Here is a 25008-nt window from a genome sequence, read left to right on the forward strand (position 1 = left end):
ATAGGTAATAGGCATTCTTTCAGGAGTTATATTTTATTTAAAAAAACATTTTTTGTTTTGAGACTCGTGCAAAAACGAAAATTTCATGTGAAAAAATTGATTGGGGGCAAACGTGTTATTTCAAAATCATGTAAAAAAGGCCGTGTGCAAAGAGATAGTTGGGTGTAGCATAAAAATTTGTAAACAATTTTATGAAAGAAATCACTATAATAAAAATTTCGGAGGTTATTCAAATCGGTCCAGCTCACTTAAATCTCATTATTTTCCCGAAATATTCTAGTAAATTTCTTCAAATAAAATAGATTTCATAATTTCGGTGGAAAAGCGGTACTGATTGCGTTTGTTGTGGTTTTTGGTTTTTTGTATGGTTGATGATGCACCCTAATGTATGTATGTATGTGCAGGCATACCTACATCCAGCCTATTGCGTTTACTCCTCTTACGCGTTTATTTGTTTTGTAAATATATATGTAAGTAAGTATAAGTATAAGTATGTCACATTATTCATGTAGTAGATATATTCAGGTTTCACAAAACAGCGCCAATACAAGCACAACTTCACACACATAAATACATACATACATACATAGCGACACAATAGTTCGATTATGAAAATTTCTAAAGCATATATTTTTGACCAATCATGCGGATTTTTATCAAACGTACGTTCACACATACACATACATATACATACTTGTATGTATTTAAATACACGCCTACATGTAAAACATTCACAATTTTTTTAACTAAACATTCAAGTCAAATTACACACAAATTGAATTTAATTAATGCATATTCGAAAAAAAAAACATAATAATAAATACAACAAAATATATATGTATATGCAGGCATACAAAACACATATTTATGTGCAAATGTCATATATGTATTGCAAAAAAAAAATTTAATTGCAGGCCATTCAAGCGTAACAGTCTTTTACGATTATACGTTGAATTTGAATGAAATAATAAAAAAATACAAATTTAAAAAATTTGATTAAGCATGTATTTGTTGTTGTTTTTCTTGTTGCTGGCTCCATTATTTGCGTCGTTTAATGTTTTTCAAAAGATTCTGCAAGGGATGCGGCGCATTCTCAGCTTCGTCTTGCATTTTTTGCAATTCGCAAAAAAATTCTTTGGTCAAATTGCGCATCTTGTAATTCATTAATTTTGGGAACTCAACTGAAAATATATAAATATGACGGGGATAAATAGGTATGTATTCAAATTTTCTAAGCACACCTCTTTTTATACGCATTTTATGATATTTACAGTGTAACCAACTTCAGAACGCTCGCGCGGCTCATACACGGGCATTAGCTGTCTGTTAGTTAGCTAAATGGCAGTCCAGAGTATTGTTTATAAGCGAGCGGAAGCATTTTGCCAGGAGTAAGCGCCAAAAAAGAAAATCAGTAATGGATTTCGAACGTAATAGTGTGATTGCATTATATTTGGCTGGAAAATCACAACCGGCGATCGTTCGTGAGCTCGAGAACCTTAAAGTAAATAAAGTTTTTGTTTATCGCACCATTACTCGTTGCAATGATACTGGTAGCATCGCGAAATGTCATGGAGGTGGTCCTCAAAAGACTGCAACGTCACGTGAAATGGTGCAAAAAGTGAAGAAGCGATTTGAGCGAAATCCCCGACGAGGTGTCAGTCAAATGGCGAAAGAATTGAAAATATCTGACCGTAGCATTCGCCTCATACTAAAAAATTATCTCAAAGTCAAAGCTTACAAGTTGCAAAAGGCGCGTGATCTCACACCAAAGCAACAACAAGTCACACTTGCGAAAGAGAAGGAGTTGCTGCGCTTGGCGGAAAGCGGTCAATTTGCGAACATTGTGTTTTCTGACGAGAAAATTTTTCAAATTGAGCAGCTCGTAAACTCCCAAAACGATAGGGTTTATATGACCGACCGTTCATACGAGAACTTGCGTCATCGATTAGCCACCAGGAGGCAGCACCCGCCACAGGTAATGGTTTCCGCCGCTGTAAACGCAGATGGGCGCTCTCCAATCGTTTTCATCGAGCCTGGCGTCAAGGTAAATGCGAAATATTATCGGGAAAGTATTTTGGATGTTGCTTTGAATCAGGGGGCAGACAAACATTTCGGTGGCAAACCATGAACGTTTCAACAGGACTCGACACCGTCTCACAAAGCACGAGTGAACCAAGAATGGCTAAAAGACAACGTTCCGAACTTCATAACATCCACAGATTGGCTCTCAAATTCACCAGATGCGAATCCGATAGGTTATTCTTTTTAGGCCATATTGGAAAGCAAGATCCGAACTAAAAGATTCACCAGTCTTGAGGCGCTGAAAAAATTCATTGTCCGCGAGTGGGCCAAGATACTTGCAAATCACATTCGGGCAGCTCGCGATTCGTTTCTGGACCATTTCAAGGCCATAGTCAAGGCAAAAGGTGGTCATATCGAGCAAAAGAAAATTTATTCTTAATTTTGTATTATTTTCACACATTTTTTACTTTGATACTTTTATTTTCCCAACTAAATTTATGGACTTTTTAATTCGTTGCACTTCGAGTGCTGGACCCTGTAAGCGAGGGGCAGCTCCTGCAGACAGCGAGTTTTTCAATCATTTATTTGCGAAAAACTATGAGCATTTATTATCTTAAAATAAATTGCATATTAATATTCACGCTTAAATGAATATACAAAAATTTTTTGGAAATGAAAAAAAAAACAAAAAAAAAAACATGGCGCTGCTCAAACGTGGCTCCCTTAAATTGCGCCTCATGCAATCAACTGAAATCAAACAGACAACAATTTTTCATTAAAATAAGGCATTCCGCTTTGCACCAATTTTTAACGAAAAAGCATAAAAATTTGAAATGAAATAAAAGAAAATTACACTGTTTTTTTATAAACAAATTGATCAAAACAATATTTTTAGTGATAATTAATATGAAATTGAGGTTCATGCAAAGGCCCATATATTAAAGAATATCCCTATAAAATTTTAAATTGATATTTTGATTACATTTTTAGTTATATTCGACAGCGCGAAAAAAAAACATATTTTGAGAAAAAAGCGAAAAGGGGGGGGGGGGGGGGGGGGGGGTAAGGGATAAAAATCGATTTTTTTTTTTTTGCATGTTATTGTAGTAAAACATTTCAAAAATACCGTGTTAAAATTTTAAGTCAATCCGAGCAAAACTTTTTAAGTTATAGAGCATAAAGCCGAGCCGCCTCAAACATCTGCCGAGACGCAGCAGTTGCGCGCGTAGTCCGTTACAAAACATTAAACGCGGTTTTCTCGAACCTTTTTTTTTAAAGTGCGTAGTCATTGGCATTTGAAAACTACTCAACCGATCCTTTTGAAATTTTGCACACATATTTTACATATAAAAAACCTCCCCCCAACGTTTTTTTTCGCCATTTTTTTAATATTAAGGTGGTTTTACACCTACAAAATGGCGGCATTTTTTCGTCAAAAATCACTTTTTACTTCAAACGACTACCAAATGGCTGAAAATGAAAATAAATCGTCAAAATAAACGTTGGGGGGAAGTTTAACTCATACTTTAACTAAATTATTCGATTTTTTTGATTTCAGATGATTCTACGCTGAGATATGCTGACTACTGCACAATGTATTTTTGAAAAGACGTCTACGTAAATGTGCTCTCATTCGCTCATTTTGCAATATTTTTACATGAAAATTTTATCAAATATTCTTGAAATGTTACTTTATAATATACAATAACTTTTAATAAACTGACTTGAACCGTTTCGCTACAATAAATTCATGAAAAAAGTGTTTTTTTTAGCGTTTGTTGCTGCTATTATAATCTGAGTTGTTGAGTAGCTTCGAAAGTTCAAGGTTAGGGCAGGTATCGAGGAGGTGTGTAGTCGTGTAGTCGAGTTGAGTTGCAAAGGGGCAGTCTAGTTTGACTGTGCCGTTTAGAATGTGAACATGGTTGGCTATATAGCTGCTGGTGACGCTCAAGCATGCATGTTCTGCAGCTTATATGTGTGCGTGTCGGATGCTTGACGCTAATATCTAAAATTTTTGATTTTCATCATGCAAAAGCCGACAACAAGTATGTGTGACACGAAGCAAGTACGAGTGTCACCCGACACGCATACATATAAGCCTGCTGGACATGCATGCTTGAGCGTCACCAGGGGCTAATAGTGTGACCGATTCGAAGCCGTGTAAATATGTATCTAGAGGTTCTAGGAAGACAAGTGTGTAGGATATATGGGTTTGATCCCAAAAGGATTGAACTTTTTGTAGTGGTGTTGATAATTAATTAAATGACTATTGTACGCATCCTGAAGAGATTTTAGTATAATTTTCCGAATATCTTTGATAGTAAAATGTGCACTCAAGTGAAGGGGTTCTTGGGTGGCTTCTTTGGCTCTAGTATCAGCGCACTCGTTGCCTTGTATTCCAGCATGGCCCGGAACCCATATGATCCTTATGGAATTTTTATTTGATAAGATATTATTTCGGATTTCAGTGTTTATTGGAGGTTCGTTAGAATGGTTCAATATAGCGTCCATAACGGATTTACTATAGCTGCAAATTATGGATTTTTCCGCCTTTGTCGGAGGCATAAACTACCGCTTCCAGCAATGCAGCTGCTTCCGCTGTGAATGCTGAGCAGTAGGAAGGTAAAGAGATTGTGATACCAAGCTGGTCTGTGACTGCAAACGATGTACTGGTGTCTGTTTTAGATCCTTCGGTAAAAACGAATTCCCATTCGTTTCTTAAAGGAGCAACGCTTTCATTGAAATGTTGGACGTATGCATTAGAGGAGGTGGACTCTTTGGGGAATTTTAGCAAATCCCCGATAAAAATAGCTTTTGGATTCAAGCCTGGTGGGAAAACTGGAATTGGTGGCAAAATCGCATCTGATGTGACATTCATTCTACTGGAAATAGGTCTGTTCAATTCTGTAAAAATTATCCAGTAAGTTAAAATATGCCAGTAACTTAATTTCCGAGAATTCTCTCTCAAAGAGAAAAATATCAGAAAAAGTACATAAACGCAAAACCAGTAACAATTTGCAAGTTTTACGAATAGCTGATTAAATTGTTGGCAGGAAAAATCACAAAAATACAATTTTTTTCACTGAGCTAAGTCGTATAAAATTAAAAAAAAATATATATAGCAAATAAATTGCAAAATAACGAGCTTTGGCATCACATAATTTCATTTTTTCCACAATAATTTGTTCCATTTTATCATCGCTGTCAGATTAAAAACATTCCAATAGCAATTTCAATTCGCAAATTTTAATTCTTTGAGCTTTTGAGCTATGAGAATTTTGTTTCCTTGTTCACTCCTCTCGGGAGCATAGGGCCTCGACAAGACTCTTCCATCGTACATGGTTCTGTGCTATTGTTTTTGCACCGTCCCATGAGATGTCGGCATCTTCTATTCGCGCAGCATCGACTTTTCCCCAAGTGTTTTTTTGGTCGACCACGATCTCTGCTCCCTTGCAGGTTTCAGTCCAGAGCCATTCTCGTGATGCTATCTGGTGGTTTTCTCAATGTGTGACCTATCCATCGCCACTTTCTACGTTTGATTTGCTTAAGGATGGGTTTCTTGTTCGTTAATTTGTTGATGACAGATTGTGTCCTCTGTGTGCTGATTTTAGATATCAGCCATGTTTCGCTACCGTACAACAAGACGGACTTCACGCAGTTTAGTGCGCCTGGATATTTCCGAACTCCCTCATACTGTATGCATTCGCCCGAATGCCGTCCTTGCTTTGTAAAGCCTGCAGTTGACATCTTCATCAGCTCCACCATCTGTCGTGATGATGCAGCCGAGGTACCAGAAGCTTTCGACGAATTCCACCGGGCATCCGTCAACCAATATCTGCCTTGCGTTATTGTGGTTAACTCTCATGGCCTTGGTCTTGGCGATGTTGACCTCCAGTCCGACAGTTCGACAGTGCGGTGCCAGCTCGACTAGTTTGTCCGTCCTCGCTTGCATGTCAGAGAGTTTGTGAGAGAGAAGGTAGATGCCATCGGTGAAGTCCACGTCTTCAAGGTGTCTGGTGAAACTCCATACGATGCCTTTTTTGTGCAGGGTCAGTTGGTTCATGATCTCATCAGGGACGATGGCGAAGAAAAGAGGCGACAAGGGACAACCTTACCTTACGCCTGCATTGGTGGTGAATGGATCGAATGATATCGCCTTTGTGAAGCACTGCCAGTTCAGAATTCTCGTAGAAGGCTTTGATGAGGCGTATTATCTTGGCTGGAACTCCGTTTCTACTCAGTGCCAGCCATATTGCGTCTCGTTGGATAGCATCGAACACCTTTGTTTTATTTTTGAAGTGAAAACTTCTTTAGAATCGTTGGGAGTGATTTCAGACTCGATGAAACGAAAAAAGCGACACTCTTGGCTACGAATATTACACGTAGCGACGAACTAAATAACTTTTAGGCCAGCGCCGACAGCATGGCGCGATAGCCGAGCGGGTAGCAATGTGAGCTTCCGATCCAAAATCCTTGGTTCGAATCACAAGAAAAAAAATTTTTTTATACAGTTATTTTATTTTATTTTATGATATGTTTATGAGGAACTTTTTTTCATGGCAGAAATATACTCGGTGTTTTGCGCTATTAGAAAAATAGTTTTCCTTAATTTTGGTGTTTTCACCGAGATTCGAACTGACGTTCTCTCTGTGAATTCTGAATAGTAGTCACGCACCAACCCATTCGGCTACGGCGTTCGTTTAATTTTACTGATGCAAAAATGAGGAAAAATATATGAATAAAGTTTGCTTACTGTTTACACATTTTCCAAAGGTGACGGAGAACCAAAAAAAAAAAAGTCGATTTTCAAACAAATACGAGTGCATATGTGTAATTGTGTTAGAGTTTCGGTCACGCCCCAGCAAAACCTGCGTGCATATGTGTTTGTAACATTCAAAAAAATGTAATTGTGTTAGAGTTTCGGGCACGCAGGTTTTGCTGGGGACGCTCATAATAGCAACCGCGTGTGTATTTTTATATTCGTAAATATTTTCATTTTCAAATATTTACCGCAATTATGCCGAAAAATAATGCACGAAAATTTAATAAAGTATACACCAGAAGTATCGCGGATACTTAGAAAAGATTACAATAAAGTTCCAATGATTTTAAGTGGCGATTTTAACGTAAATTTTGCATTGGACACAGCGGTTCCTTTAATTGACGTTCTCAATACAACATTCAATTTAAAAATGTGTAACAATCGCACTGAATCGACAACACGATCAAAAACAACCATTGACGCGGTATTTCAAAGATATGTTGGCAACATCGAAACCAAAGCATTTGTATCATATTTTAGCTATCATAAGCCACTCGTATCATTTGTTGAAATTGAAAACATTGAGGATGAATAATAATAAAATGAAGAAAATAAAATATGAACTTTATAGCAATATTATGAGGAACCTATAATTATCCCGCTCCTAAAGCTCCTTTCGTCTCATTCTCTCGCAGTTTGTTTTACGGAAGGTTTCACTTCTATCGCGTCTAACCGTTAGACTGGTATTTTTTTAGTAGGGAGGTGTAAATCAAAATGTCTGAAACATCATCACAGGTGCCGTCACACCAATGGTATGTGGGGCATACTCCCACTAACACCATAACATTCCTCCTCCTCGACTGATTTCCACCTTGGAACCGCGTTAGCATATCTTCAAGGTGGAGCCGCGTTTATGTCTATTGACACAACAGGTTCCTGCGTCCGGGTTCCGCTCCTGTGGTCATATGGAGATTTTACGCCATCGAAAGTATTCACTTCTCCCACTGGCTTCGAAAGCGGTTGTGGAGGTAGCTAAACATCTGAGAAAATGCAATAGTCCGATACTCACAAACTATTGTCTTGTCTTCAGTTCGGTACTGTTGTGAGTGTTTGGCTCAAGCGTCTGTGTCTGTCGTCGGTTTGTCTAAAACAGTTCATCTCCACTGTCCACCTGCTACCAAAGGTACCAAAAACTTTGTAATCAACGAATCGAACACCTTCTTAAAGTCTACGAACAGCCTGGAGAGCGGAGAACGCCACTCAACTGATTGTTTCACTATAATCCAAAGTGTGTTGGCTTAGTCAACACAGTTTCGGTGAAAGCGAAAACCAGTTTTCTCGTCTCTTAAGAAGCGTTCGATATCTTTGAGCCTTCGTTGTATGATCACGGCTGCAATTTTATAGATGGTGTTAAGTAGGGTTAGTCGTCGCCAGTTGCCGCAGTTACGCAGGTCGGCTTTTAGGGCAGCTTCCCTATGAGGCCTTTTGTCCAGGACGGAGGCAGCTTTTCATTGCTCCAGACGGCGGTGATGTGGGGATGAAGAATTTTCGCTGATATTTGCGGGTCGGCAGTCATTAGTTCAGGCTGTATGCCATCTTCACCTGCAACTTTGTTGAACTTCAGCTTCTTAATTGCATCCCTAATCTCCGCCAGGCAGGGCCAAGATGTTGGTATTTTATTGCTGGTTGTTGTGCTGCCCACTTCAATGCTAGGTATACTGCTAAGAACAATGTTGCTAGTTGCTTGAAAGTGTTCCCTCCATCTTACTTAAAGATTAAAAAGAAACTTCAAGATTAAAAAATTGGACGGTTGAGAAATGATCAAATAGAGGAGTTCATCGATCTAAATAGAATTCCTTAGCTAAAATAATGCGTCTCGATGTTGTTTCACAAATGGAGGGACCTACAGTTTTAAGCCGACTCCAAACTTTATGAGCAGCTTTTTCATACACTCGAAGATTTGCCATTGCCTGCCGAGGGCGACCGCTATTAGAAAAAACTTTTTTTTTCATTTTGATGTTTCACCGAGATTCGAACCCACTCCGAATTCCGAGTGGTAGTCACGCACCAACCCATTCGGCTACGGTGGTCACCACTAGTGATGCACAGCAATTGAGCAATCTATGAGGTGTCTTCTGATATCGCCCAAAATACCACTTACACAAGACTATCGAGACAGTCAATTCTACGTTTCCTAATGGAATAGGATTTATATCCGAGCAAGGAATGTTCTCATGAATCTCATGAGAAATGCTTATGCACACCACAACAATAACTATTGACAAGCCACACTACATGCGCAATTTAAACGCTCAGCTCTTACCCCATGACAAGCGTAGTCGGAGACTGTAGTCTGTAGCGTCGAGTAGCAGACGACGAGCTCTAGTTATCTCAAAAGACCTGCGTAACGCTGGCATAATTAGATATTGTTGATATTGTAGAATCATACCAATCATGTGCCCAATAGATGAATAAGCCCAGCACGTCACCACTTCATATACCCCTTCTCATCTAATCCAAATCCGTCAAAGCAATACATATTCTACGCCGACCATTAGATGGCCGCGGTGACCACACTTAGCGAAGCAACAACCTGGCTTAGCAAAGCTGCTACAACAGCACAGTGGGGATGAGGATTTTATTAAAGTTCAGGGACGAATATAAGTGCATAATAGAAGGGCAACTCGATAACAAAGAAGCAATTTTTCCCCTCACATGCCTCACATAAACCAACCAAACATGATTCCTTACCCTGAAATTTGACAATCAAGTCTCCAAATGTAACTTCCTTTAGACCAGATGGTTTCATGTCGGGAGCGATTGGTTCTTCTTTACACACTGGTAGTCCTTCTTTTGGCACCACTTTCGTATAGCCCGGGCAAACCACATCGGAAATAATTATTTTTAGAGCGCGTTTGCCCAGCGTAGTGATTGTAAAGGTAAAACCGACAAGTGCCTCTTTTAAAGTAATATCATGGGTGTAGACCAAATTGTGGTGCTGACTACGCTCGAAGAGTGGATGCGGCTTATCGGCTGTGATAAATATAATATCGGCAGGGATTTTTGTTGGGCTGCGGTCACCTTCCTCCTTGAAACAAAATCGTGTGCCTGCAGTGGTACCTGGTGATATTTTCAGTTTTAGTGTTTTCTTCCTATGAAATAAAAGCGAATTACATTGCACTATTCAATTCAATCTAAATCGAGTTGCAAAGTGATATACTTTTTCTCTGTGCGCGTTTCTTTCGAATCAGCAAATTCTTGTCTCCAGACATGCATCAATTTTGTACAGCCCGTAAATACTTCCTCCAATTCTAAATAAATAATTCTCTCCACTGGCGGATCTTTTCTGTACACCCCTATGCCATGTTCCAACGACGAGTACAGCACTGGCGGATTTGTAACAACATCAATGATGTTTGCATATGGCGAGTAGCTGCCAAAGACATCGTGATATACTTTCATGTGGTCGCCATGGTATTGATAAGGCGGGAAGTAGCCATTGGGTAAATAAATGCCCTGAAAGAGACCAGCCTCCCCAAATCGATCGTAGATTGCGCGATACAAATCGTTGCCTAGAATTTTGATTAGCATCAGAAGAACTATTTAATAAGCACTTCCGATCTTACCTAGAACATCGTAGGCCATATTAATGTATTCCCATTGGCGATTCTGCGACAGCGTTTGCATATGGGTTGGCCCCAAATTTGGCACAAAATCGCGTTCATACTTCGGATCGCGATGCGGGCACAGCCTAATAGCCAATTTACGATACGCCAGCGTTATAGCCTCTTTGGGTGCATCGCGTGGCACATTCAGTACAGCGTAATAATCGAGTTCCGTCCGATTCATGGCGAACGCTTAGAGCAAAGCTAAATGTGTGATGTTAAACAAATTTTTAGATTGATAATTGTGCCACAATGGAGAAAATTTGAATTGTTTTTAATTTGAAAATGATATTTAGGTGAATTTATTTTACAGTGCGTATAAATAACGATAGTAGAAGGATCACGGAGTAAAATGCTTACTACGGATGGAATATGCGTTTTATCAAAATTTGAATGAAACTGAGGAAGTCCATCATCGACCATGAAGCAATAATTAAAGGTGATGTAAGTAGCCTAATTTTCACCCTGTGTTAGCCATCTTGAAGCTACTTAATAAATCCGTGTTGTCCTCTTGGAAAAGCTACTTTTTATTTCAGAGCAAATTCTAAAGAAAAAGTACTCAAAAGCGTAGAAATTAAAATTTTTGCTGAAAAAGTTAGCAGGCATTTCCATTTTGCTTAGACTTTCGCATCTTTCAATTCTATTGAAAGTTCTGTGAAAATTACATTGATAATAGCTGCTACATAGCCACATTTAGGTAAGTCTTTTGTTGCAGATTATCAATCTGATTTTTTGTTAATAACCGCTTAAAATTTATATACACAGGTGTGAAAAAATTTGTACACAACGCAAAATTAATACTTCGTTGCTCCACCTTTTTGCTTTTCAACAGCTTGTAGCCAGCTTAGCATCGATTCCACTAACTTTTTGCAAACATCAGGGCTTATTTTATTTCATTCTTCCTGCAGAGCAATTTTCAAGAGTTGAATTGATGTACATTGCCTTTCCTGCATCCGGCGACCTAATTCATCCCACAAATGCTCAATGGCATTGAGGTCGGGACTTTGTGCAGGAGTTTTTATTACCTTTGGACAGTTATATAACAACCAGCTCTTGACGTCATATGAGGAATGTTTGGGATCGTTGTCCTGGTAGAAATGAAAACTACTTTCGATGCCTAGTTTTCTCACGCTTTCTTTCAAATTTTGTTTCAAAATTGTTAAATAAACGTGTTTATTCATTATTCCACCAGATGCTTTCCATTTCAATTCAACCGGGCTATTCGGGTCATGTTCTTCGATTTCGATGTAACTTAAATATGTTGCTCTCTGGTCAAAATAATGAGACACGTATTTTTTTGTTCGCCCGAAAAAAATTTTTTTCAAGAGTTATCGGCAATTTTGTTTTTCGGCTCAAACTCGATTTTTTTTTTAATTATATAAGAAAAAATTTTTTTTAAATGCCCATAACTTAGTCAAAAATGAACCGATTTTAATAATTCTGGGTTCAAAATGATCGTAATTGCTTACACGAGCAACTTCATGTAGAAACAATTGCAAAAAAGTAGTTAAAAATTTTTTATTTAGCAAAAAAGAAAAAAAAATTGAAATTTTTTCGAAATTCAATATTTCAAAAAGTGTATTTTTATTTTTTTTATAACTTTTTCCGAATCAAGAGGACACCTCAAACTTCAATTAAGCTGAATGCCCAGTAGCTAAAATGAGTTGTTTTTGAGTAATGAATTTTTGAGTAAAAAACCTGTTTCGCACTTTTTGTTTTTTGCAAAATAAAAAATGTTCAACTAATTTTTTTCAACTGTTTCTACATGAAATCGCTTGTGTAAGTAATGGCGATCATTTTGAACCCAAAATTATTAAAATCGAGTCATTTTTGACTAAGTTATGGGCATTAAAAAAAAAATTTTTCTTATATAATTAAAAAAAATCGAGTTTGAGCCGAAAAACAAAATTGCCGATAACTCTTGAAAAAAATTTTTTTCGGGCGAACAAAAAAATACGTGTCTCATTATTTTGACCAGAGAGCAACATATTTAAGTTACATCGAAATCGAAGAACATGACCCGAATAGCCCGGTTGAATTGAAATGGAAAGCATCACCAATGAAATGCAATTTTCCAACTCCTGACGCCGCCATGCATCCCCAAACCATTACAGATCCACCACCGTGTTTAACCGTTTTTCTTAAATTCTTGCCTTTCAGCTCCTTGTTCGGTTTGCGCCACACTTTACCCCTTCCATCACATCCAAATAAATTAAATTTACTTTCGTCAGTAAATAATACCTAAAGAATGAATATTAAAATCATGAAATTGTTATTTTTTCCCCCACTTACAGTGCTCCAAAAATCGAAATCCTTAGCCATATATTGGCGAGCAAAAACAAGCCGGTCATTTTGGTTTTTCTTGCTTATTAGGGGCTTCTTCCGCGCAACTCGGCCGTGAAAATCATTTTTTCGAAGAAGTCTTCTTATTGTTTCGGGATTTACCTCCACCCCAGAAGCTTCTTTAACCAGCGCAGTTAATTTTGGAGCAGAAATGAATGGATTTTTCTTCACTTCCCTTAGCACCATGCTCTCATCTTTGGAGGAAAGCTTCTTTGGACGGGTTCCACGATGCTTATTTGCAATGAAACCATTTTCATTGTATCTAGCAATAATATCGTGCACTGTTGACTTGCTTTTTTTTATCAATTTCGATATTGCTCGCTCACATTTTTCGTCAAAGTGCAGTTGAATTACTATTTTGCGTTCCTCCAATGTAGACTGTTTACCATTACGCGGCATTTTGCAAAATACTTTTATAAACTCACCCAATGATTGACAAGGCAACAATGAACAATAACTTTTAATACAAGTATAGAAAATTTAGAAATAACGGTATGCATATTTGCAAAACATAGTTTGCCCGACTTTAAATGTGAGACAGAGAAGTGGCCTTTTTCAGTTTTTTATACATTAACATTTTATAAAGCAACTTGGAATATATTTTTTTTGTTGTTTTTAAATAAAACAATTTTTGTGCAAAAACAGAAAGCGGTAGAACGTGTTTTCTTTCATCAAAACATAGATATTATGTCTAGAAGTTTTCGTATGCATCTGCCCGACTTTGAATGTGAGTGACTGTATATAAATTTATCTTTTTCTAACACAGATTTTATACTTCTAACTTTGCAGGTAATCTCCTTAAAACATCAAATGTATGATTAGCGGACGTGACGAAATAAAAGTGGTTTTTCCTCGTTAAGAGTTTCCACTATTCTGAAGTTGTTTTATTTATTACTTCAGTGTAGGTTTACAAATGGCACATATAGATTCCTATCCGATGCATGGTCAAAATACATACCATGTATTGGCCATATTAAACTGACCCATTGAGTAACCCTATAACTTTTTACTGTAATTTCAGATCAGCTAATGACATACCGCGTTGGAAGCGTCAGTCGAAGGAGATTTATACCATGAAACAGTACACCCCAATAGAACGCGCTGAAATTGTTCAGCTGTACATTCAAAATTCCTTCTCGATTGTAAAAACGCAACGTGCGTGGAGAAAAAAAATAAAGTGAAAAGTGCCCCGTCAAAGAACGCAATCAAGCAAATGCACAAAAGATTTTTGTCTTCCGGCACTGTGGCTAATACCCGACGTTCAAATAAAAAGCGGCCAAGACGATCTAACGAAAATATCGCGGCCGTACGAGCCAGTATCGAGTCATCGCCGCGAACGTCAGGTAATCGTCGTTCTGCTCAGTTGGACATCCCTCAGACCACTCTACGACGTATCATTCGTTTGGATTTGGGGATATTCCCGTACAAAATACAACTAAATCAACAACTGTTGCCGGCCGACAAGCCTCGTCGCTTGGAATATGCCAATTTTGTCGTCCGAATGGCCCAAACTGATGAGGATTTTTGGCATCAAATCATTATGAGTGATGAGGCCCATTTCTCCTTGAACGGAACCGTAAATAAGCAAAATTGCCGTTTCTACGCCACTGAAAACCCTCAAATTATTGAAGAGGTACCTCTCCACGACCAAAAAGTTACAGTCTGGTGTGGCATTTGCGCTGATATGGTCATTGGGCCGTTCTTCTTTGAAAATGGTCAACACCAACCATTGACCGTCAATCAAGAGCGTTATCGGGCCATGATAACCGATTTTGTGATGCCGATTGTTCGTGAAAATGGTATGGAGCACTTCTGGTTTCAGCAAGATGGCGCACCACCACACACAGCACGAGCCACCGTCAACTTATTGAAGACTTTGTTCCCTGGCCGTTTGATATCAAAAAGCGGCGATTTTGACTGGCCGCCACGATCACCGGATTTGACGCCACCGGACTTTTTTCTTTGGGCTATTTGAAATCTAAGGTTTACGTCAACAAGCCAAAGACACTAGGCGCACTTAAGGCCAATATCCGACGGGAAATAGCCGCCATATCGGCCGAGACGCTGGCCAAAACTATGGAAAACGCCGAAAAACGGGCACATTACGCTATACGAGCTAAGGGCGACCACTTGCGCGATATCATATTCAAAAAGTGATGTAAACGAATCTCCTTGAACTAAATTAAATGTTTTTCACAATGAAACACAAAAAAATGTTTCTTTTTCCATATTTTTTTTAATAATCACATGGGTCAGTTTAATATGGCCAACCCTGTATATGACACAAATCTATGGGATAATTAAGTACCACTTATAAAATAACATAAAATTATTCTATGGCTTACAACGACCTTTTTCAATTTTTTACTACATTTTCAGAAAGGGGATAAACTTATGCCCTTTTTTCCCTTGCTTCCAAATTGCATCAATGGATTAAGTAGCATCCGAAATCAGTTGTCAAACTTTACTTAACCTTGTATAATTGAATCATGATCATCGACCAAATATGTAATTACTTTGTAAGTGATGGGAAATATTTTATTGTAGCAGTACAGGTTTCGACAACTCGAAAACTTCGATTAAATAAAACTCGCTTACTTTTGCCTCATTCTTTTTTTTTTCTTTCGTGGTAATGTCTTTCATATACCCTCAGATAAAATTTAATAGATGTGCACGTCGGTTCTTCTAATTGTCGGAAAGGAGCCTGTTTTGTCCTAACTCGACCATTAATTTGCAAGTGAAAGCAACAACAATAATATGCTTCATCTATTCGCCTCTTACTAACGCTTGGCAAGAAAAGAGGCCTGTTATTTAAAATGTTATCCTATTCTAATATATTGTTTTTAAAATGTCACGAAAAGAAAATCAGTAATGGATTTCAAACGTAAAAGTGTGATTGCATTATATTTGGCTGGAAAATAACAAGCAGCGATTGTTCGTGAGCCCGAGCATCTTAAATTGAAGAAAGTTTTTGTTTATCGCATCATTACTCGTTACAATAATACTGGTAGCATCGCGAAACGTTATGGAGATGGTCATCAAAAGACTGCAACAAGTCAGACTTGAGAGAGCGAAGAAGTTGCTTCGCTTGGCCAAAACCGGTAAATTTGCGAACATTGTGTTTTCTGACGAGGAAACTTTTCAAATTGAGCAATTCGCAAACTCCCAAATCGATAGGGTTTATTTGACCGACCGTTCATACGAGAATTTGAGTCATCGACCACAGATTTGGGCCGCTGTAACTGCAGATGGGCTCCCTCCAATCGTTTTCATCGAGCCTGGCGTCAAGGTAAATGCGAAATATTATCGGAAAAGTATTCTGGGAGTTGCTATGAAGCCGGGGGCTGACAAACATTTCGGTGGTAGACCATGGACGTTTCAACAGGACTCGACACCGTCTCACAAAGCTCGAGTGAACCAAGAATGACTAAAAACAACGTTCCGAACTTCATAAAATCATGGCCTCTGCGACTGCGGGTTGGATTGCGCGTGTGTTATTTGTTTGGGTCATCTGTCTGGTTTATTTAAATTTTGAAGTGAAAACTTCTTTAGAATCGTTGGGAGTGATTTGAGGAAAAGTGAAACGAAAAAGCGACCCTCTTGGCTACGAAGCGTTATATTATATGTTGATATAAACGTAGCGACGAACTAAATAAAAATAACTTTTATTTTTTCTTGTGATTCGAACCAAGGATTTTGGATCGGAAGCTCACATTGCTAGTCGCTCGGCTACCGCGCCATGCTGTAATCGCTGGCCTAAAAGTTATTTAGTTACGAAGCGTTATATTATATGTTGATATAAATAATTTTTGTGAGCGTGTAATTCTCAAAAGGTTTATTAGAAAATCTATTGAAGTAGGTAGTGTGGTATATGTTCGTATCAGCTTAACATCTGATAGATCCTCCGTCGGAGGACAACAAATGTTAAACTGATTTTTGGAAATGGGCGGAGTGTTTTAAGGGCTTGCTACACCTCTGCCACGGGTTGACCCGGTATTACAGTACCGCCGGGATTTCGGCCTTGAATAAATACAAGAAGAAATATACTAATACATTTAGCTTTGGTGGGAGAGCCATAAATTTTTATATGAATACATGTAGACGAAAATGGAATTTTTTTTGAAGTGAAATTTGCATTGTAGGACATTTCTGATTATTTATTGAAAACAGTTTTTTTTTATTAAAATTGATTATAGAAGAAAATTGAATTTTTTCCAAGGTGAATTCATACACTAAGCTAAGTAAAACGTTTCGTAATTCAATTTTGTGTTGACAACCAAATGTACACGGCGGAAGAAAAAAATAACAAATCAGCTGTGTTATTGCTACCACCTTCAAAAGATTCGCCTTGATTTTTCATATAAAAATTATACATATCATCACTTGTGACAACTGTACCCAGTCGGTTGACAGTGTGTGAATCATCTTTACATTCTGCAAGAATACCCCAACCTGCGCAGCGCACAGTAAAATCGACACAAAGCTGAGCGCAGAGCACAATCGTACAAACACACTAACGTACATACATACATATATACGCTCGAATACATTTTCTTACTGTGCTCAGCCAAGGCTGGTAGTCATGCACTGTGGCGATATGAACGCACAAATGCACATACACAGGCACGAACATGAAATCAAACAGCTCGCCGTGTTTAAGTGAATCGGTATAAATATTTCGTACATTAATTTTTGTGAGCGTGTAATTCTCAAAAGGTTTATTAGAAAATGTAATGACAAGGTAGTTTGTTGGTTGTGTATGGTTATCACTTCTCGGCCTTATGGCTAAGATCAAAGTGTTAAACTAATTTTTGGAAATGGGCGGAGTGCTTTAGGGGCTTTCTCCACCTCTGCCACGGGTTGGCCCGGTATTGCAGTACCGCAGGGATTTCGGCCATGAATAAATACAAGAAGAAATATACTAATACATTTAGCTTTGGTGGGAAGAGACATAAATTTTTATATGAATACAAGTAGACGAAAATGGAAGAAATTTGTAAGTCTGTTTCTTCGGTCCGTTTAGGTATTTTTTTTTTGACAACATCGAAACCAAAGCATTTGTATCATATTTTATCTATCATAAGCCACTCGTATCATTTGTTGAAATTGAAAACATTGAGGATGAATAATAATAAAATGAAGAAAATAAAATATGAACTTTATAGCAATATTATAATGAACCTATAATTATCCCGCTCCTAATGCTGCTTTCGTCTCATTCTCTCTCAGTTTGTTTTACGGAAGGTTTCACTTCTATCGCGTCTAACCGTTAGACACGTATTTTTTTTGAAGTTCTTCTTCTTCTACTTCGAGCAGTCAAATTTTTCTCTCGCAACTGCAAAGCTTTAATTCGAATGCAGTAAATTCAAAGACTTTTTAAAATTAAAAAAAAAAGGTTTCAAATGTTATGAAGAAATGAGAGAAAACGATCAAATATTCTTGCATAGCCTCAAAGAGAGCAAAAAATGAGATTCGCTGGTTCAAAACATCAAATTTTATAAGAATCAACCAATGCGCATTTATTAAAGGTGGTGGCACTAGTCCAACAACAACATTTTGTACGTTTGCTTGTCACGGCAAAGTAATGGAAAAGTAGAAAAGAAAAGATGAATTGGTTTTGTTTTATTCTGTGCTGACAGCCACATGGACAGAGCGAAAGGAAAAAAAAACAAATCAGCTGATTTACCAACACCACCTTTAATAGATTCGCCTTGGAATCAACAAATTTAGATGCAAGAGTGACCTTTTTTAGGCTTTTTTTTTAATTTTATTCAAATTTTTTGTTAACTTACAGTTTTGGTAGCTATAAATTAAAAAAATAAACAAACACCAAACTCAAAAATTTTCCCATTTTGGGTATAAAAAAGCATTTAATTTATTGCGAAGAGCAAAGCGGTGGCAACACTGCACAACTGCACCAATGTGACGTTTCGCATTTTATCCTTCTTGTCGTCATTCGAACTCATTTTTAATAATTCACACTATTCACATGAAATTTCTCAATACCTTAACGTTTGTCAAACTCTGCAAGCTACAATATAAAATATTCTCTACACTTGTGATTACCTCATAGGTTTTCTACTGAGGAAAAATAGGTAGCAGCAGCATAGGAAAAGGCTGGAATTTAGAACAATGTATATTTTGGAATTTCTAGCAAACTATAATGTTTTTTTTAATGAAACTTGGTGGAGATGTTAGTGAGGTGTTAAGGAACACTCTTTATAACTTTAAATTATTCGGGAAATAATAATTTTTTAATTATTTACATTCAAAATGCCCTCGGGAACTTCACTATAATTTACCACATTACACTCTATATTTTTTAACATTTCACTATAAATCACCAAATATACACTCACACGCGTGTTTGTACCGATTTTTATGCTAATATTCTAATTATATCTATTAAAATTAAATGCAAATTCATTTGCCTATGCAATCACATTCCAATTTTAAGCGCGAACAAGAAGAAGATTGGAATTACAACAGTATGGTGTTGCCGGATGCCTGCAAATGAAAACAAAAATTAACTACTTGAGTTTAGTGTTAATGATGGGAATGGGGGTTATTGTGCCTGCTTACTACATACACGCATATGACGTTTTAATTTTGGGTTCAATGGTTTTAACACGGAAAGGAGTTTTACGCAAAAATACTGTGCATTGCGTAGCCGGAGTTGGACTGATGAGGATTATTTTTTTGAAGCGCGGCCGAAGGCCGCCTACGCGATAAGGAGTTCCACGCAAAAATACTGTGTTAATTAATTTAATTTAATTTTAATTACTTTATTATTTTTTGTGATACGCTTAATATCATTGTTTTTAAGTTTAAATGAGTTGTATGTTTTTATTTTCAAAATTATTTCTCAACTTTAAATTACAGCAAAAAATACTGCAGTTTTACAATGAACCTTCCACTGAACATCCCTGCGTGCGAACTTCGTTTTCATTTCAGGTGTATGGCAACACCAACTTTTCGCTAAATTAGAGAACTTTAACATTAAATTACTTAAAAACTATAAGCCTCCGGCAGGTTCTGTTTTCAGTTTTAAGATGGGGATACACCCCTCTATCACCCCCTTTTTACCGTTTTTTCCAAAGCGATATACATTATACTAAATTTTAGCCTAGGAAAAAGAAGAGCAAAGTATTTTATGTTTTCTGTTGGTCTCTAAAATGTGGAAATCCATAAACAAACTTAAACAAAATTTCGACAATTCAAACACAAAAATTCAAAATTGCAACCCTACTGCTGCTACCTTTTTACCAGAGAACGTGAATTCATATGAATTCATGTGAATTTACGTTCTCTGCATTAACGTTCTCTGTTGTAAATATTTACGAATGGTGGTGCAAACAAATAGACAGCTAAAATAAAAGTGTAATTGGCCACACTTGTGCAGTAAGTTTGGCATCACTTATTTTTGTGCACTTTGCATCACTTTTTGTAATTCAATTAGTGAAGCAAGTCGAACAGTGAAAATTTATGCAGTCTCCACCTATTTACGAATTGTTGCAGAGAAAATATACCATATATAAGTGATAATATCGCCTTTTGTGAAGAATATTGGTCAAATATACGTTCCAATGCATTTGGGAGCGGACATTTCTAGTGCCCTTCAGCAAATCGAAGCTGTTAAGAAGGGCATCGATGAGTCTGACGATGCAAAACTGCAAATGCAGACAGCCGAGAGCCTCAAAACAATATTGGATATATTGCAAGATCCTGTGTTTCGCACAATTGTACATGTGCAGGACTCACTTTCTGAATTGAATGCACAATTAGCGCAGCACCCGTCGATGCTTCCCAATGATTTCGATATTGACGTGGCTGGTAATCTGGTATTGAGCATCAATGGTGGAGATGTGATGTATGACTTTTCTTCAGCACCGCTTTCTCCACATTCCGGACCAAGCAGCCCTGGTAGTGGGCAATTGACTCCGTCTGCCCTAGTAGGCGCAGTAGAGACCGATGACCAAGGCCGTCCACAGTCGCAAAATTCTAAAGTAGCTGGCGATCTATTCTCTGCTGATTATGCGCAAATACAAGCAATTGAGTTAGTCAATGACGGTACCGGACTAGGATTTGGCATCATTGGAGCGCGTACTTCGGGTGTGACTGTGAAAACTATTTTGCCGGGTGGCGTCGCCGATCGCGATGGACGTTTGCGTTCAGGCGATCACATTTTACAAATTGGCGATGTGAATTTGCACGATATGGTATCAGAGCAGGTGGCAGCAGTGCTGCGGCAATCGGGTACGCACGTGCGTCTCGTAGTGGCGCGTCCAATGGAGCACACTTCGCCTGGGCAATTTGCGCTTGAACCTGGTAGTGCTATTGTACCTACCCGAGTGCTGGTCGACCCAGTTGAATTAGAGCGTTACTTAATATCTACTGGTTATCCTGAGATATTTGGGGAGAGCTCTACAGCGTCTACACCACAAACTACAACAGAAGACGAACGCTTCGTTTATCGTTCAGATGACATTTCCAAACGTCCACCAATGGCCGTTCCTACTATCGACTTAGATGAATTGTTGGCGTTGCCTGAAACCGAGAAGCTACAAGTTGAGCTGACCAAAGATGCTAATGGCCTCGGTATTACTATAGCCGGTTATGTTTGCGAAAAAGAGGAACTCTCAGGTATATTTGTGAAGAGCGTATCAAAAGGCTCTGCTGCGGACATGAGTGGTCGTATTCGTGTTAACGATCGTATTATTGAGGTGGACGGCCAATCTTTGCAAGGATTCTCTAATCATCAGGCGGTTGAATTGTTGAAGAAATCAGGACAAGTGGTGAATCTGCGACTGGAGCGTTACTTACGTGGTCCCAAGTACGAACAATTGCAGCAGGCCATTGCTGCCAATGACAAGATACCAAGTGGGACGTCGACACCTTCGCGAGTCAATTTGCCTTCTCCAATAGCACCAGTCACATCACAACGCGCATCCACATTGGCTAAAGCGCTATCTTCAACACATGCTATGGAGGAGCTACACGATCCGTCTTTGGACAGCATTGGCAGTTTGCCACCAGTCACGGGCGCAGATGCATTTTTGGTCGTCACTTCGCCATCTTCTTCATTGGTACAAACGACCACTTTGAGTAGTTTTGGTTCTGGCAAAAAAATGATAGCAGTGCGCGACTCCATCGATGGGACTCCTAAGATCATACCCACCGATATATCGATCGGTTCAATTGGCAAGTCGGAGAGTGAGTTAACCGAAGTAGAGGTAAGTGAAACTACTTTTTATTGCATTAAATATCATGACATGACATTATCTTCCCAAGGAACCGATGCAAGCCAAGAATACACGTTTGATTTCACGTCACAAGTACTACACTGATCCAGATCTCTCACCGGAAGTTGAACAAGAGATCATACGCAAATGGAAAAAAATTGTGGGACCAGATGTTGAGGTTATAGTCGCCCAAATTAAGAAGTTTGCTGTTGGTGGTTTGGGTATATCCCTAGAAGGTACAGTCGACGTCGAGGGAGGACGTGAAGTACGTCCACATCACTACATTCGTTCGATTTTGGCTGACGGACCCGTTGGTGTAAATGGGGTACTTCGATCTGGTGATGAACTTTTGGAGGTGAATGGCGAACGTTTGCTTGGAATGAATCATTTAGAAGTAGTAGCCATCTTGAAGGAGTTACCTCAAGATGTACGCATGGTTTGTGGGCGCGGCAAGAAAGCATTAATGCCGTTCTCGGATGATACTTTAAAGAAATTAAGTAGTAATTTTGAGAATTTATTGCCAGCCTCAGATCGATTGGTGAAAGCCAAATCCGATGGCAGCTTGGCCACTGCGGTTTCGGTCAATGACGAGTCTTTCAATAAGTTGAAGTCGCGCTCGCTGGAACCACTCACCGGATTGGCAATGTGGTCGTCTGAACCGCAGATAATCGAACTGGTCAAGGGCGATCGCGGTTTGGGCTTCTCCATACTAGACTATCAGGATCCCTTAGATTCCAAAGATACATTAATTGTTATACGCTCGCTAGTGCCTGGCGGAGTGGCACAACTAGATGGTCGTCTTATACCCGGTGACCGTCTGCTATTTGTCAATTCAATTAACTTGGAAAATGCATCGTTAGATCAAGCAGTACAGGCGCTTAAGGGTGCCTCAAAAGGTGTAGTTCGTATAGGTGTTGCCAAGCCATTACCTATGACAGATAATTCTTTGAAAAGTACCAACACCAACAACGATGAGTCGAAATGTGGAGACGCATCCATTGATACGAGCGGAATAGGTGGCAGCGAGAACGTTTCCATGCAACTAAGCAATGCTTCCACTAGTATTGTTGAACCGGATTTGATACCCGATTGGCGAAAATAAGATAAAAAGCATTGAGACCGGAAAAATGGCAGCGCGTAGAGCAATAAAGTAATTTGGATATTCTTATGTGCACCTAAATGTATTCATTAAGTGTAGCTGCAATTGTTAAAATATATTATACTTCGAGGTTACAGTAGTCGTAACGATGCATCAAAATCATGCACGAAATAGTGGAGCGAGCTCAACAGAAATGTTGACGTCTATAAGGCGTTTATTTCTTTTAACAACTATTTCAATTGAATGCTTGAGCGACTGTACTTAAATTGCATATTTACATATTATTCTCTTTTAGAGTACATTCCATCTGGCAATAATTAATGCCAGAATATTATTTTACCATGGTATGTTCATATATATGTATTTTTCATACACATTTGATTATTATTGTTTTAATATTCTCTCACAATATATTATTTAAACTACTCAAAGGCTCCATTATTTCAAAATAATCGGTAATGGTTAAAGGTTAGAAAATTTAAAGAAGAAATATAGGACAAGTGTAACACGGCGTTCGTCGCTACTGGGTAAAAAATACCACAGAGGTAATAAAACCACTTCTAACTTTTTTCTACAAAATATTGTGACCTGCCGCTTCAAGTACTTTTCTGCATAGAAACAAAAGACGCGCTCTCTACGTAAACTAAATATTTAATTAATTATACATCTATATATTATGTGGTAACTTTTACCTGGTTGCGACTGCTTGTGTTTGCATTTGCCTAGCGACAAACACCGAGTTAACTATCTGAAGTAAAGATAAACTACCTGCTAGCTTTTTTTTGTTGTTTTTTTTTTTTTTGAGAATTTTTCGTCAGTAAATAAATGGGCTCTATTTCCTCTTCTTCTTAATTAGCGCGATAACCGCTTACGCGATTTTGGCCGAGTTTAACAAAGCGCGCCAGTCGTTTCTTTCTCGCGCTAACCGGCGCCAATTGGACACACCAAGTGAAGCCAAGTCCTTCTCCACCTGATCTTTCCAACGCAGAGGAGGCTTTTCTCTTATTCTACTAGCACCAGCTGGTACCGTATCGAATACTTTCAGAGCCGGAGCGTTTGTATCCATTCGGACGACATGACCCAGCCAACGTAGTCGCTGGATCTTTATTCGCTGCGCTATGTCTATGCCGTCGTAAAGCTCATACAGCTCATCGTTCCATCGTCTGCGATATTCAAAAATCTTGCGCAGAATCTTTCTCTCAAACACTCAAAGCGTCGCTTCATCGCATGTTGTTATCGGCCATACGTTAGGACGGGCATAATGAGAGTCTTGTAGAGTGTTAGTTTTGTTCGTCGAGCGAGGACTTTACTACTCAATTGCCTACTTAGTCCAAAGTAGCACTTGTTGGCAAGAGAGATTCTACGTTGGATTTCAAGGCTGACATTGTTATTGGTGTTAATGCTGGTTGCTAAGTATACGAAGTCCTTTACAACCTCGAAATCATAACTGTCAACAGTGACGTGGGTGCCGAAACGCGAGTGCGCCGACTGTTTTTTGATGACAGGAGGTACAGGTATTTTGTTTTGTCCTCGTTCACCACCAGACCCATTCGCTTTGCCTCTTTATCCGGTTTGGAGAAGGCAGAACTAACAGCGCGGTTGTTAAGGGCGATGATGTCGATATCACTTTAGCTCACTCCCGAACGGTGTTCGGAAGCTACCCAGAGGATACTTGGGCTAATCCCGGGAGTTGTGAACTGCTTGAACCATATGCAGAAGAATCGTTCTGACCACTCCCAAGTGAATGGCGATCAGTAACTTTCCCCACTTGCGTGGACTTCTACATATAGAGTCATCCTCCATATTGCCTACCGAGAAGTTAACGCGTTCGAAAGAACTTTATATTAATCTCCGGACGAATACACAGGCCTGGAT

At 38.6% G+C, this 25008-nt stretch overlaps 2 protein-coding genes and 2 pseudogenes across 2 annotated transcripts; 3 read left to right on the top strand and 1 right to left on the bottom strand.

Moving 5' to 3' along the window:
- Positions 1–517: 517 nt before the first annotated feature.
- On the bottom strand, positions 518–10755 carry LOC129241135 (dnaJ homolog subfamily B member 13). The gene is made up of 4 exons (XM_054877321.1): positions 10411–10755; positions 10005–10356; positions 9536–9936; positions 518–1181 (listed from the first exon to the last, which is right to left on the bottom strand). The coding sequence occupies exons 1-4, from the start codon at positions 10631–10633 to the stop codon at positions 1039–1041; spliced, it is 1119 nt and encodes a 372-aa protein (XP_054733296.1). The 5' UTR covers positions 10634–10755; the 3' UTR covers positions 518–1038.
- Positions 10756–16635: 5880 nt separating this feature from the next.
- On the top strand, positions 16636–16821 carry LOC129243186 (U2 spliceosomal RNA; annotated as a pseudogene).
- Positions 16822–17557: 736 nt separating this feature from the next.
- LOC129243268 (U2 spliceosomal RNA) lies at positions 17558–17696 on the top strand (annotated as a pseudogene).
- A 2555-nt stretch (positions 17697–20251) lies between these two features.
- On the top strand, positions 20252–23558 carry LOC129241169 (patj homolog). The gene is made up of 2 exons (XM_054877359.1): positions 20252–22025; positions 22084–23558. The coding sequence occupies exons 1-2, from the start codon at positions 20379–20381 to the stop codon at positions 23134–23136; spliced, it is 2700 nt and encodes an 899-aa protein (XP_054733334.1). The 5' UTR covers positions 20252–20378; the 3' UTR covers positions 23137–23558.
- Positions 23559–25008: the final 1450 nt, after the last annotated feature.

The sequence above is a fragment of the Anastrepha obliqua genome, chromosome 3 (genome assembly GCF_027943255.1).
Source record: "Anastrepha obliqua isolate idAnaObli1 chromosome 3, idAnaObli1_1.0, whole genome shotgun sequence".
Lineage (NCBI taxonomy): Eukaryota > Metazoa > Arthropoda > Insecta > Diptera > Tephritidae > Anastrepha > Anastrepha obliqua.